The sequence below is a fragment of the Quercus robur genome, chromosome 8 (assembly GCF_932294415.1).
Source record: "Quercus robur chromosome 8, dhQueRobu3.1, whole genome shotgun sequence".
Taxonomy (NCBI): domain Eukaryota; kingdom Viridiplantae; phylum Streptophyta; class Magnoliopsida; order Fagales; family Fagaceae; genus Quercus; species Quercus robur.
Genome location: NC_065541.1, coordinates 16,715,301 through 16,729,425, shown reverse-complemented (window position 1 = coordinate 16,729,425; position 14,125 = coordinate 16,715,301). Strand labels below are relative to the sequence as shown.

General features: G+C 39.7%; 2 protein-coding genes across 2 annotated transcripts; both read left to right on the top strand.

Moving 5' to 3' along the window:
• The first annotated feature begins 6,584 nt into the window (after window positions 1–6,584).
• Window positions 6,585–6,944, top strand: LOC126695955 (uncharacterized). Its single transcript, XM_050392746.1, has one exon. It carries the CDS (start codon window positions 6,585–6,587, stop codon window positions 6,942–6,944), a length of 360 nt encoding a protein of 119 aa, XP_050248703.1.
• Window positions 6,945–6,974: 30 nt separating this feature from the next.
• Window positions 6,975–7,811, top strand: LOC126695954 (uncharacterized). Its single transcript, XM_050392745.1, has 2 exons — window positions 6,975–7,153; window positions 7,235–7,811. The coding sequence occupies exons 1-2, from the start codon at window positions 6,975–6,977 to the stop codon at window positions 7,809–7,811; spliced, it is 756 nt and encodes a 251-aa protein (XP_050248702.1).
• Window positions 7,812–14,125: the final 6,314 nt, after the last annotated feature.

Below are 14,125 nucleotides of genomic sequence, written 5' to 3'. Positions count from 1 at the left end.
AATGCAAAGCTACAGTAACCGTGTATATATGCATAGTTACTGTAGCATTTTTGCATTTATGCACAATTTTACACCCATTGATGTGGGTGTTTTTTTGGTCATAATGTGTAAAATGAACTACTTTTTGTATTTTGTAAGATTTTGCAACCATTGATGTGGTTGCTCTAAGCCATGTCCATTTATTCAAATGAAGGTAACTTTTTTCTTCTTCTTTTTGGCAGCCAAGTTCATTAAATCAAAAAGCCATGTCCATAGGACATGCCCATCGCATTCAGAAAGCATTAATACACTAGGAGGGTTTTAAGAAAATAACAAAATATAGTTTCAGATTGATCCCTTTTCATGCTAGGTCATATTCACACCTATTGGTTTCCTTGAAGCAATGGACAATCGTGGTCTACTGTACTTACTTTTGGTTATAAGCTCCCTACAATTAGCCACAATTGAAGATTGAACATTATTAGCATACCAACTACAATCCTTGCATCATGTTCCACTTCAACAACCTACGACTGAATACATAATTAAGACAATCTCTAGTAAGTCCTCGATGATCTCTAATATTGGCAGTTTAACCATGTTCCTTGATGATCTCTAATAAGACCTCCAACTTCTTCTAGCTCTGGATTTCCTAGGGACAACCAATCTATGTTGAGCTTAAACCAATTGAGTTCTAGCTTATCCCACTTGACAATGTTGGTCCACTTCGGCTGAGAATGGATTTGGGAAAATATTTTACACCTTGATGTGTGTTTGGGTGCACACGTAAAATTTGGTCAAATTGAAAACTATTTCATTGATTGTAAAATTCGGCCCCCAGACCCGTAAAATCAATTACACATGCGATTTACCTTCAAACTCAGTTTTACGGATTGAAAATCTGAAGAGAGAGAGAGAGAGAGAGAGAGAGAGAGAGAGAGAGAGAGAGAGAGAGAGAGAGAGAGCAATAATGGAAAGCCACCATCTTCGTCCACCCAAACCTGAATCTAGTCAGATCGTGCTGCCTTAACACTCTCCACGCACCAGTAAGTACTCTATATCCTTTTCTTCCTTTCTTTTCTCTTATCTTCCTTGGCTTTTCATTTCGACCTCAACCCACGATCAACTCGCCCATCTTGCTTAAACCCATCTCCGATTAGCATGATCAAATTGAGCAGCCATGTGTCGTACCTGATTTGCCCAGCTAAAAAACCCACCATCGTGACCTCAAACCCACAATCTGCTATATTTATTTATTTATGTGTATATATATATTTATAGTTAGGTATATATTTATTTGACCTCAAAATTCATGTACATAATGTTATCTACAATAAGTGTTTGTAAAGGGTTATGGCAGCTTGTGAATATTTTGGTAAATCGAATTTAGCAATGTTCTTGAATTGGGCTCAGTATTTATGTTAATTTGCTAAGATGATGGTTGAATGGGTCTACACTATCTTGTATTGCAGGAAGTTTTTTGGAAAATAACATCTTCTTGCTTACACACTTGATTGAATGGTATGTCAAATAATTTCGTATGCTAAAACTTTATGTCATAATGCTAAATATGTATGCCAATTTTGGTTTTTTAAACTGTTTATCCTAATGACCACTTAAAAGGTAAGACATACGTTGTTTTTGTTGGTCATGTGCTTGGTGTGTACAACACATGGGAAGAAGCCCATGCCCAAGTTCATCAATATTATGGAGCAAATCACAAGGTGTTTAAGCATAAAATGGATGCAAAAGTGGCTTTTATGAAGTTTTGGCAAATTGATGGTGGGAATGTGTAACATGATTCTTCATCCAGTGCATATTCTACTCCTTCCAGCACAAGTTCCAAAACTCCTTCAAGTGAAAAGAGCCCCTACTGCACAGGAGATGTTAAATACGATTTATTGAAATATCAAATACATATCGCTGGTGTTAGGACATATGTGTTTCACATGTTAGGATCATATGTCACTATTTTATGTTATTGACTAATTCTTTGACAAAACATACTTTACTTGTAATTGGGTAGTTCTAGGATGTGTTCAAATACTTCAAGAAACAAGGTTTCAAGATCAAGTGTTGAAGTCATCAAGTCTGTCCAAGAAACAAGCTGAGAAGTGCAAATTCATTAAGTCTCGACAGCTGGCTTGACAACTGCAACTATCGAGGTTTAAGAAAGTTGCTCAAGCCTGTATGCTTGACAGCTGCTCGATAGCTTATCTGTCGAGATTTAAGAAATTCAGAATTCTGATTTGATTTCTTGAAATTCGTGATTATGTGTTTAGGTCTTCTTTTCTCCTAAACCTAAACATATAAAATGATTATTTTAAGGGCCGTCAAGTAGTTCACAAGTTGCACAAGCATTAAGCAAATTTAGTTCAAGCAAATTGTGACTGGAGACGAAGTTCTTACCCTAGTTCATCTCTTTTTCTTGAAGAAGTTGCTGTGTATGTGCACCGTAGGGTTTTGTAACCAAACATCTTCTTGATCTTCATTGTGTGAATGAATTGAAGAACTTTCCAGCCAACAACCTTCTTAGTTGGTGATTGAAGTCATGTATTGGGATCCGCGCAATTGGTTAGTCACGTACTTGGGAGCCGTGTTAAAAAAGGGGAACTGTCACTACAGAACAAGTCCAATTGGGTATTGGGATAAGAGTTCAACTGTAGGTTGGTAAGGTACTTGAGATTCCTTTACTTGTAACCACTTGTTGTGATAATAGTGGAGTTTCGAGAGTGGTGACCTGAAAATCATTTAGTGGGGTTTTTGTCATTAGGTTTTGCCCATTCATAGACAAATCACTGTGTCATTTATTTTCCGCTTCATACTTAGTTTATTGGTGATTTGTTTGTGCTACCACGCATTTTGCAAGTTAATTTGATTAATTAATAACTTGGCTAATTAATCAATTATTTTAACCACAAGGGGTCAATTCGTTTGTGGCCTATCAAGTGGAACCATGCAATGAAGATTGCAAAGTTGAATGCAAGAATGCTTAACGCAGTGGCATCTCAAGTCCTACCCAATGATGAGCTCAATAAAATGCTGCATCTAAACTTGGGTGAATGAAAAAAAAGAACCATTGATTTTCTGTTTTTTGTATGTAGCTACCTTTGTAATTGGAAATGTGAAACTTGGATGTACATATGCTAATATTTTTTGTGATTGGAATTAATGGATGTACATATATGATGTGTATAGGTATTTTGAGATGCTCAATTGCAATATAGGTAATTTTTTGACTGATTTCCAGGAAAATGTTTTACATTGGGTAGCCAAATACAGGAAAATACTTTTTGGACAAACGCTTTTACACACAAGACCAAACACTGAAAATTGTATTCCGGTATATTCACTATAAACCAAACAAACATCTGAATCCATTTTCCTTTTCATAAAATATTTTCAGCTGAAAATATTTTACACTTGGAATGCGTTTTACATGTTACCAAACACTTAGTAACAATGGCGGATATGAAAGTAGTGAAAGCAAAAGTGGAGAGAAAAGAATGTAATTTTTTTTAATGTATTAGCTTCTTGTTAGTCATCATTTTATCTGATCACATTGTCATTACCAACAATTTGTAGCTTATGCAACGTTTGCATAAGAATATTCTATTACATCTCATATTGGATAGGTCCCCCACCCCCCCCCCCCCCCCCCCCCCCCATCCCAATGTGGACCCGTATCAGCTCCCCGGTTATACAGTTGGTTCACCAAAAATCCTTGGATCTTTTTCAGAAATGTGGAAATTATTAGCCCACGGGTCAACGTTGAGGAAGGTTTTGTCACTGAACACAGGCATAGAAGTCAATAGCAGCCGGTGCATGTTGATACTCGATAGGGATATTTGTCCAAATAAGAGCTCCGCTATAAGGTTTTTTCTTCAACTTACAGTAAGGAATCAAAGTTGTTAAGAGCTAGGAATCAATTAGCACGTCTCTTACATGTCTATTTTTTTTTTTTATCAAGGTCCCCACTCGAACTTGACAATATTGGCGCTTTAGTTTGTATTTATCTATAGCTTAGTTACCATAATATGCGGGAAATTTGCAAAGAGTTATGGTACAGCCAACGTGTGACAAAACTAAAATAGAAAATCTGCTCAATAAACTTTAGTATATTGTAGTGAGTACAATAAATTCCATGATATGGGAGGAGATGAGATTTTTCAACAATTCGCACAATACACAAGTCTCTCAGCTGTCACTTGAAGCGGAGGGAATTTAAACCCTTGACATTTTAGTTGAAAACATCAAATTGTGAGAGTTGAACTTAAAATGCAATTTGGTCTTGAACTCTTTTTTATTTGGCTTCTTTAAGAGTGGAAACATGGGATGTGAACTTAGAAAAGAAAAGTTTTTGTTCAAGTTCCTGCTAACCAGCTAAAACGTTTTGGCCAAATTGCATAAAGACCCCTGAGGTTTGGGTCAATTTCAAAACACACCCTCTGTACTTATAATTTTGTATCATACACCTTGAGGCTTTCAGTAATGACCCATAAATCTAGGAAAACGCTACCAAATACAAATAGCCCTCAAACCCGAGAAATTATTGGGACGTCCTGGAGGACCTCATCAGAGGTCCTCCCAGGTCCCAACACCCAATAAGAAAATGCCATGTGGCCATTTTTTAAAACTCAACTCCACATCATCACTTCCCATTAACTTAATTATTGTTAGCAAAACCAAACCAAGGTTAGAACTTTTCTCAAACACTCCACTTACCCACTTACCCATAGCCGGATTTAACCCAAAATCAACTAAACATATTCAAAATTTTTCTCAAATGCTTAACCCTATCTGCCTCTTTCTTCCTCTCTCCCTTTAACTTTATTTCGCAGAAAATATTGGGCAAACCCAGCCGATACACTCTGTGATTATGCCTGAGATGCGGAGCCCAGATGGGCGGCCAGTCGGATTTGTGTAGCAGAATCGGGAAATGTCCTCAGAAACCATCCCCGACGGCAACAACAACAGTGATCCAATCTCCCTGCTGCTGCTTCTTCTGCCTCTTCTTCTAACCACACGTGTCCCGACACACACTATATAGATCATGGAGGATATATCTAAAGAAATATCGTCTGTAGAACATTAGATTTCAAAACTTAAAGAGGTAGTTAACAAGATAAAAGAAACCTCAGATAGCCCTAAACTCTATAGATCTAAAACTGGGAACAATAAAAGATATAATAAAAGAAGAGATAACTCAGATTCACATGCTTTAGAAATAAGTCTTAAGAACTTTAAGACAACTATAGTTAAGAAAACAGATCTAAGATTATAGAAAACCTTCAAGGATTGATAGATTTCCTAGTTAAACAACAAAAGTAAGAAGGAAGAACCCAAGATTACAAACTAGAAGACAGATTCTCACCAATAGAAAAAGAACTCGAATAATGTCTCTATACGCTATGAAGGGGTAAAAATATTTCATGACGGGCCTTCGTTAAATTAGGCCTGATGGATCCTAGCTCGTGGGCCGATAGTGGGTAAGCCCTCTAGACTGGAAATACTTGCTACACACACCTGAATCATCATAGAATCCCAAAGAAAATAGGAATCCTAGCACAAAAAGAATTCCGGAAGATACGTGCACAAATGAAGATATTCTCTACAAGGAAAGGTCTTGTTCATCACGTTTGGGACTATTCAAGTAGAGTCCTATAAGGAAAAGACTTCTACATCAAGGAAGAGGTGCCAACCTTCGTCTACTATAAAAGCCCCAATGCCCTCACAAATCGAGGTACGCATAATTAACCCCTTTCTAGCATTCTAGAGTTGAGAATAGTTCTAACTTGACCTTCGGAGAGTATTTGGCTAGCGTCATACCGGTGCTCTCTGTTAGGTCACTTCTTTCTTCTTGCAGGTCACTATTTAAGCGTGCGAGGATCGTGTAACTCACTGGTGATTTTACTGTATCATCAGTTGGTGCCGTCTGTGGGAAACATCTGTTTAGCCAGACTAATCGCTTCCCGGACATAAGAGTTACATGGTACTAACTCACTTGATGGCTACCACTAACAGTGTTCAAGGAGATGAGCCGTCGCGATCCACCGCATTGGAGAGGCAGGTCTAAACCCTCATGGCAGTAGTGGAATGTCTCACAAAACAGAACCATGATCTAGAGGAACAGCTACGCCAAAGGGACGCAGGACACAACGTTCAAGAGGAAAACCAAGAAGGTACCAATGTCGAATGAAGGGACCAAGAGAGGCCAGTAACGCCCCAAGTAGACCAGAGTGGCAAAACATGAGCCTTCCATCTCTCATGGATACGCCCCCCCCCCATCTATTGTCGCAGAGATGCAGGCGATGAAGGAATAGATGGAGGTCATGATGAATGCCCTCAAAGGACAAGTGTCCAATTATCTTGATGACCTAGTAAATAGAACCGACTCATCGTTCACTACCTCCGTTAACTCCTTCCCCCTACCACAGAAATTTCGCATGCCTTAGATTGAAAGCTACGACGGGGTCAAGAACCCCCTCGATCACCTATAGACTTTCAAGACCCTAATGCACCTTCAAGGAGTACTAGACGAGATTATGTGTAGTGCCTTTCCTACGATGCTGAAGGGTCCTGCGAGAATTTGGTTCAGTAGATTAATGCCGAACTCCATCGACACTTTCAAGGAGTTAAGCGCCCAGTTCACCTCGCACTTTATTGGGGGACATAGGTACAAGAGGTCTACTGCGTGCTTGATGAGCATCAAGCAGCGAGAAGACGAGATGCTGAGATCCTACGTAACTCGTTTCAACAAGGAGGCCCTTTCAATTGACGAAGCGAATGATAAGATACTCGTAGCAGCATTCACTAATGGGTTACAAAAGGGTAAGTTCTTGTTTTCTCTCTACAAGAATGACCCAAAAACCATGTCGGATGTGCTCTACAGAGCCACCAAATACATGAACGCGGAAGATGCATTGCTGGCTCGCAAGGAGAAGCCCAGAAAGAGGGAAAGATAGGAGGACACACGACAGGATAGGGGGTGAAAGATGGCTAGAATCGGAGATCGACGAGATGAAAGGCGTTCTAGACCCCTCACTAGGAAGTTCATGAGCTTCACCCCATTAACCGCTCTGATAGATCAAGTCTTAATGCAGATCAAAGACGAAGGAGCACTGACATTCCCTGGTAAGCTAAAGGGAGATCCCAGCAAGAGGCGAAGGGACAAGTATTGCCGCTTCCACTGTGACCATGGGCACGACACAACCAACTGCTACTATCTGAAATAGCAGATTGAGGCTCTTATTAGACAAGGGAAGCTACAGAGGTTCGTCTATAAGGAAAGAACCGATCTGCCCCAGGAGCAGGCCCTACGACGGGAGAACGAGCGACCTAGACCACCTATAGGGGACATAAGAATGAACGTAGGGGGCACAACTGCTGCCGGATCTTCCAAAAAAGTCCGTAAAACCTACCTTAGAATGGTCCATAACGTCCAACTTACAGGATCCGTACCTAAAATGCCACGAATAGACAACCCCATCATCAAATTTTCAGGAGATAATGCTCGGAGACTTCACCATCCGCATGACGACGCATTTGTGGTTAGCTTGCAAATAGGGGATTATAACATGCATCGGGTCCTTGTCGACAACGGCAGCTCAGCGGACATCCTATACTACCCGGAATTCCAGCAAATGAGGATTGACAGGGAACGGTTAACCCCAACGAATGCCCCTCTCGTGGGATTTGGAGGAACGAAGGTGTTCCTTTTGGGCGCGATCACACTATCTATGACGGCAGGTGACTATACTCAGCAGATCACTAGGGTGGTAACGTTTCTCGTAGTTGATTGCTTGTCCACCTACAATGCCATTTTCGGATGACCCACTCTCAATTCCTGGAAGGCGGTGACTTCAACATACCACTTGATGATTAAATTCCCGACGGATTACGGGGTGGGAGAATTGCGAGGAAATCAAGTGGCAGTGCGGGAATGCTATATTGCCATGTTAAAGATGGAGGATCAACAGCAAACGATGTGCATAGGAGAACAATGAGCATTAGCAGAGTCGGTTGAGGAACTGGAAAAGGTGAACCTTGATAACACACAGCCGGAACGGATGACTAGAATTGGCACACTAGCTATTTGGCCGGTACGCCAAGTGCTCACGACATTCCTCAGAGATAACCAAGACGTGTTCACCTGGAGTCACGAAGACATGCTAGGAATTGACCCCTCAATCATAGTTCACAAGTTAAATGTGTCGCCTTCATTCCCTCCAATCTGACAAAAGAAACGAGTGTTCGCTCAGGAGCGAGACAAGTCTATAGCGGAGGAAGTTCGAAAATTACTAGAGGCAGATTTCATCCGAAAAGTATACTACCCCGACTAGTTGGCAAACGTCGTCATGGCTAAAAAGGCCAACGGAAAATGAAGGATGTGCGTAGATTTCACGGACCTCAGCAAAACTTGCCTTAAAAATAGTTACCCACTCCCATGGATAGATACTTTGGTGGACTCAATTGCAAGACACTAGCTCTTAAGTTTCATGGACGCTTTCTCGGGCTACAACCAGATCAAAATGGAAGAAGCTGATTAAGAGAAGACCTCCTTTGTTACAAGCCAAGGAATATTCTGCTACAAGGTGATGCCATTCGGACTCAAAAATGCTGGGGCAACATATTAGAGGTTAATAAACAAAATGTTTTTGCACCAGATTGGGAGGAACATACAAGTTTATGTTGACGACATGTTAGTAAAGAGTCTGCACGAAGATGATCACCTAGACGACCTCAGGGAGACCTTTGACACACTCAGGTCATACAACATGAAGCTCAATCCAAACAAGTGCGCGTTCGTAGTGACGGCGGGGAAATTCTTGGGCTTTATGGTGTCCCAAAGAGGTATAGAGGTTAACTTGGAGAAGATACAGGCCATAATGGAGTTAGAAACACCAAGGATGGTTAAGGAGGTCCAAAGTTTGAATGGAAAAATCATAGCCCTGAATAGGTTTGTCTCAAGAGCGATGGACAGATGTCTACTCTTCTTCCGCACTCTAAGAAAATCATTCGAGTGGACGGACGAATGTGAGACGGCGTTTGACGACTTAAAGGCATATCTTTCATCTCCATCGTTGCTCAGTCCATCTAAGCCAGGAGAAGAGCTTTACCTATATTTAGCCATTTCACAAGCTACTGTAAGCGTAGCTTTGGTAAGAGAGGAAGACGGATTTCAGAGACCAGTCTACTTTACAAGCCGAGCGTTCTAAGGAGCAGAAGAGAGGTACCCTCAGATGGAGAAGCTGGCTTTTGCGTTGGTAATCGCAGCGCGAAGACTCAAACCGTACTTCCAAGCACATACCATTGTTATCTTGACGGACAAGCCCTTGAAAATAGCTATGAGTAGTGAAAGTTCAAAAACGTGTATAAACACCTTTGAACGTTTAGACCCCCAAAATACAACTTAACCAATTCAAGCTTTATGTCAAACAACTAGTGTGCGGAAACTTAACATAAGCTATAAACAGAATTGGAAATCAATCTAAGCCAATTATAAATCACATCCATAGCAGAAAATAAAAGGCAAAGATAAAGGGAAGAGAGATGCAAACACAAGGACAACACACGATGTGTTATCGAAGAAGAAACCGAAGCCCTCGGCGTAAAACCTCTCCGCCGCCCTCCAAGCGGTCAATAATCCACTAGAAAATGTAATTGGGATACATGAACAGCAATAGACCCTCCAAGCCTAATCTACCCAGTGCACCTAAGCCCTCAAAGTTTCTTGCTCCAACGAGGCTGCGCCGAACCTTTTTCTTTTCTAGCTTCCCGGATTCCGCTACTAGACCGTAGCATCAACCAATGAAGATTGGTTCCTTTCTAACTGCTTCCCAGAAATCCAAACAACTGTCTCACAGTGATGATGATGGTGAGAACCAGGTTTGGTATAATGCCTCTCAAGGATTTGACAATGGAGAGGAAGAGAGTAGATGAATTTGAAGAGACTCTAAGGTATAGATTGTGGGTGAAACAATCTTGTTTTTCTTTAGGGTTTCTCTCTCAAAATTCTCTCTGGAAGCTCTCTTTCAATCATGGGTAAAAGGGGTATTTATATTGGAGTGGGAGAGGAATGTGAAACGTCAGGTTTTACAAAACAGGGGTGGCTCGCGGCTTGACCTTGCGGCTTGACTTTGCGGCTTGACTAAGTCGCGAGATCCAGTCACGAGTTAATCGTATGGCCAGTTGTCCTGTTTTGTCCTGTAGTGCTCCAGCTAGCATGACTGTTCATCTTCCAGCATGCTTGGCACGTGTGCTGCTTTTGGTGGCTTGCAGCCGCGAGTCACCCGCGAGTCCCAGCCGCGAGTCTCTGTTTTCTTGCACACTCTTGAGCAATCTTCACTCTATCTCACTCACTACCCTTACAACAAACCCACCTAAATACAGGGTTACTAAATGCTGAATTACAAGCAAATTTGGCACGGAATAAAGCCAATTAGATGGTTGAATAAATTCAACCTTACAATCTCCCCCTTTGGCTATTCCGTGACAAAACCCTAAAACAGACTCTAGACTTAACATGTGAGTTGGGAACAGTTGAACAAAACTCACTCACACCTAACTCTAGAAGCTGTGAAGCACTTGAATCATATGAACATAATACTCCTGAAACACAACAATACACCATGATCATTGTAAGCAGAAAATTATAAATGCATATGAAACAGGCAGTATGTGATCAAGCAAAGATGGAGTTAAGAAACAAATCATGGCTTGATCAACCAAGTGAACACCACAAGGTAGTGATCACAGTGCTCATTCACACTTGGAATGAACACAAGGACATACAAGTTAACAAGCACAAGGCAAGACACTTGTATGCTCAACACTCAACCAATGCATAACACACAAGGTATATGCATCTAGGAACAATCCTACAAGGGCACAAGAGTGACAGTACATAAACCAAAATGCAGAACATTTAGATTAAAGTACTGATTTCAACATAGCATAAAGGCTGCAGTAAGCAAGGTACATACCATAAAGCCTACAAACTATGCATAAAACATTAACCCTAAAAGCTTACAAAAGCACATGGGTACAAACTACAATATAACTGAATATAAACTTAAACAATATAAACTAAAAGTGTATAAAGTTTCTCCCGTTCAAAATGATGATAAGCTGTGATGCACTTGGAACATATATACTTGTAACCTGAAACACTTGCACAAAACACATTAGACCCTCAAGGTAAAGCAAGTAATAGAAGGACAAGTATAATATAACAAGTAAATTGCGATCAAGTAAACATGATGTGAAACATGTGAGCAACTTGATCATACACCAAAACAGTCATAAAAATGACTACAATGATCACATAGCAAAGCAAAAGATCATCTGAACAAGCATTTAATGAAGCACAATAGCATAGGGAAATATGCATGTCCAAAACACAAACACAATGTAATACAAGAAAACAAACATAAAGAGAATGTCTTCTCCCCCTTGGTATATGCATCTCCCCTATGGAATATCTCTCCCCCTACAAATGTGCATGAGAAATAGAATTTCTCCCCCTAAGGATGTGCACAAGAGTCATATAGAAATGACAAAACACTCCGACATACTCATTAGAGTATACTCTCCCCCTTTTTGTCAGGAATAGACAAAGGGTCAATGAGAAACGAGGGTAAGAGATGAAGGTAAGAACAAAGAGAATGATGCAGGAGGGAAAAATGAAAATTTTTTTGAAAACAACTTTGAAAATAACCCTCAATATGCAAAACACGCGATTTTCGCGACTGAGTGAGTCGCCACAAAGTCGCCAGTTCAAGCCGCCAAAACACTCAAAGACAAAAGATTGAAAATTTTTCTAAGTGTTTTTCGCGACTGGAAGGTCTACCCGCGAGAGAGTCGCGAGCTGAGCCGCCAAAATCTCTGAGTAACCCTCGCGACTAGACCTTCCACTCGCGAACAAGTTGCCAAAAATGACCCACGAAGACGCGACTGAGTCTCGCGACTTGACTTACCCGTGACTGAGTCGCCAAAACAGGGCAAAACTGGGTTTCTTGAAAAATTTCAGATTTTTTAACAAAATACTTTCCAAAAAAAAAAAACACCTAAAACACTCAAAAATCTTTTTGCGCTTGAATTAACAAAGATTGAGCATGTGAAAACACATTTCATCAAGTACAATCACACAAATGAATATGGCATTTATTGAACATAAACTTGTGTGTTGTTTGTGGATATCAACAATGAGATAGTCCTTAGTCTAATGTGAAGCTTCAATGATCAATTCAATCAAGGCATATACAATTAGCACTAGATCAAGTGATCCATCTCAATTATAGAAATATGTATATATGACCTCCCACAAAACTTGATAACATATCTTGGAGCTTTACATTTGACTCCATAACATTTAATCATTTTGATCTCTTGAGACAATCACCTCTCATTGTGAGAGTGATATTTGATATTTCACTTTAATGAACAAGCCTTTGGCTTTTTGAATAAACATTCTCTTTAATATAAGGTCGCTTACCCTTTTTCCTAGTCGAATACTAGAATGTGCGACAGGCTTTTGCAGCTCAATATCTCTTTTCATTTGGAGATTTACATTTGGTGAGCTCTTTTTAGCAAAAACAAAAATAAAGAGTGGGAAGATATATAGACACAAGTCTATGCAAGTTTCAAGATAAACATAACCATTCACTAATCATTCATGACAAGTTTGAAGATCTATTTACAACAATCACATAGATTTCAAGATTTCTTCCACAGTGATATGAGTGCAAAGAAACAAGCAATGCTCGAAAATGCACAAAGCCATTAGCACAAAGGTACAAGGCAAAACAAGTTTTGAGACAAAACTCAACAACGTCGATCAAACTTTTTGATTTTCTACTTTTTATGTGGTTTTGGATTTTTACTCACACAAAATAGAAACATAAAAGTAAGATAAAAAACGAAACAATGCATACAAATAAATGCAAGATGCACAAAATGCATGAAGATATGACATTTAATGCATGAAGGGTCCTACAAAGATCGAAAGAATTAGATCAAGGACCAAAAAGAGCACAAGCTTAACCATATGAACCCTTCCTCATCCAAAGGGAACGATTGTTTGGAATGAGTGTCTCAAGAGAAGTGAGACGAGGGTTGGAAGAATGAGAACCGGGGATGCACATAGTCAAGGAGTTAAGAGCATTAAACATTTTCTTTAACAACATGCTATTTTCACTCAAAACCGATTTACTCTTTTTAGCACAACTTCCAAAAAACTCAAGTTTTTCTTTTCTTTTAATTCTTTTAAAAGCATGAAACTTAGAGCATTGAGGTCTTAGATGACCAAAGGCACCACAATGGTGACAAACAATGTGTTTAGGTCCACTAGGCTTTTTGGGAAGGGATCTAGCAACATGGTTTTGTTCCCTCTTCAACTTATGACATTGAGGTCTTATATGACCAATCATACCGCAGTGGTGGCAAGTTGGAACAAACTTAGATCCATTCAAAACCTTAGGTTAAGACCTAAACGAAGGCTTTGACTTAACAACCTTTCTCTCCACCTTTTGATTTCTTTTATGTGGAGGAATGTACACTGATTTGTCCTTTAAGGTAGAACACACACTAGGCACAAAATCGGGTACCACAACATGATTGCAACACATATTTTCATCCTTTTTAACAGTAGGTTCAGCAATCAAACACTTGGCATGCATCTTAAGAGATTTATTTTCACATTTAAGATCATCAACAAGTTTGTTAGACAAAACAAGTTTAGCATCCAAGTCCATATTCAAACATTCAAACTCTTTCAGCTTTTCAAGAGAAATTTCAGCAAGTTTTTTATATTTCTCAACCAATTTGTTGGATTCATTGAGCTTAGCAATCAAATCATCCTTTTCACAAAATAACTTGCTTAAATTCTTTTGAAACTTCTTAGCATTTTTCTTCAAAAGTTTGTCAACAACACCCATAGATTCAAATAACATGTCATCACAATTATGAGGATTAACACTCATAGAGGCATTTTCACAAACACATGACATGTTACAATCAACAATATCCATAGAAGCATATAAAGCATTATCCATGGCAAAACACACAAGGGGTCAAGGATCACACTTAGGTAATAAAACCAAAACAAGTATACCCGCTTTGATACCAAATGAAAGTTCAAAAACGT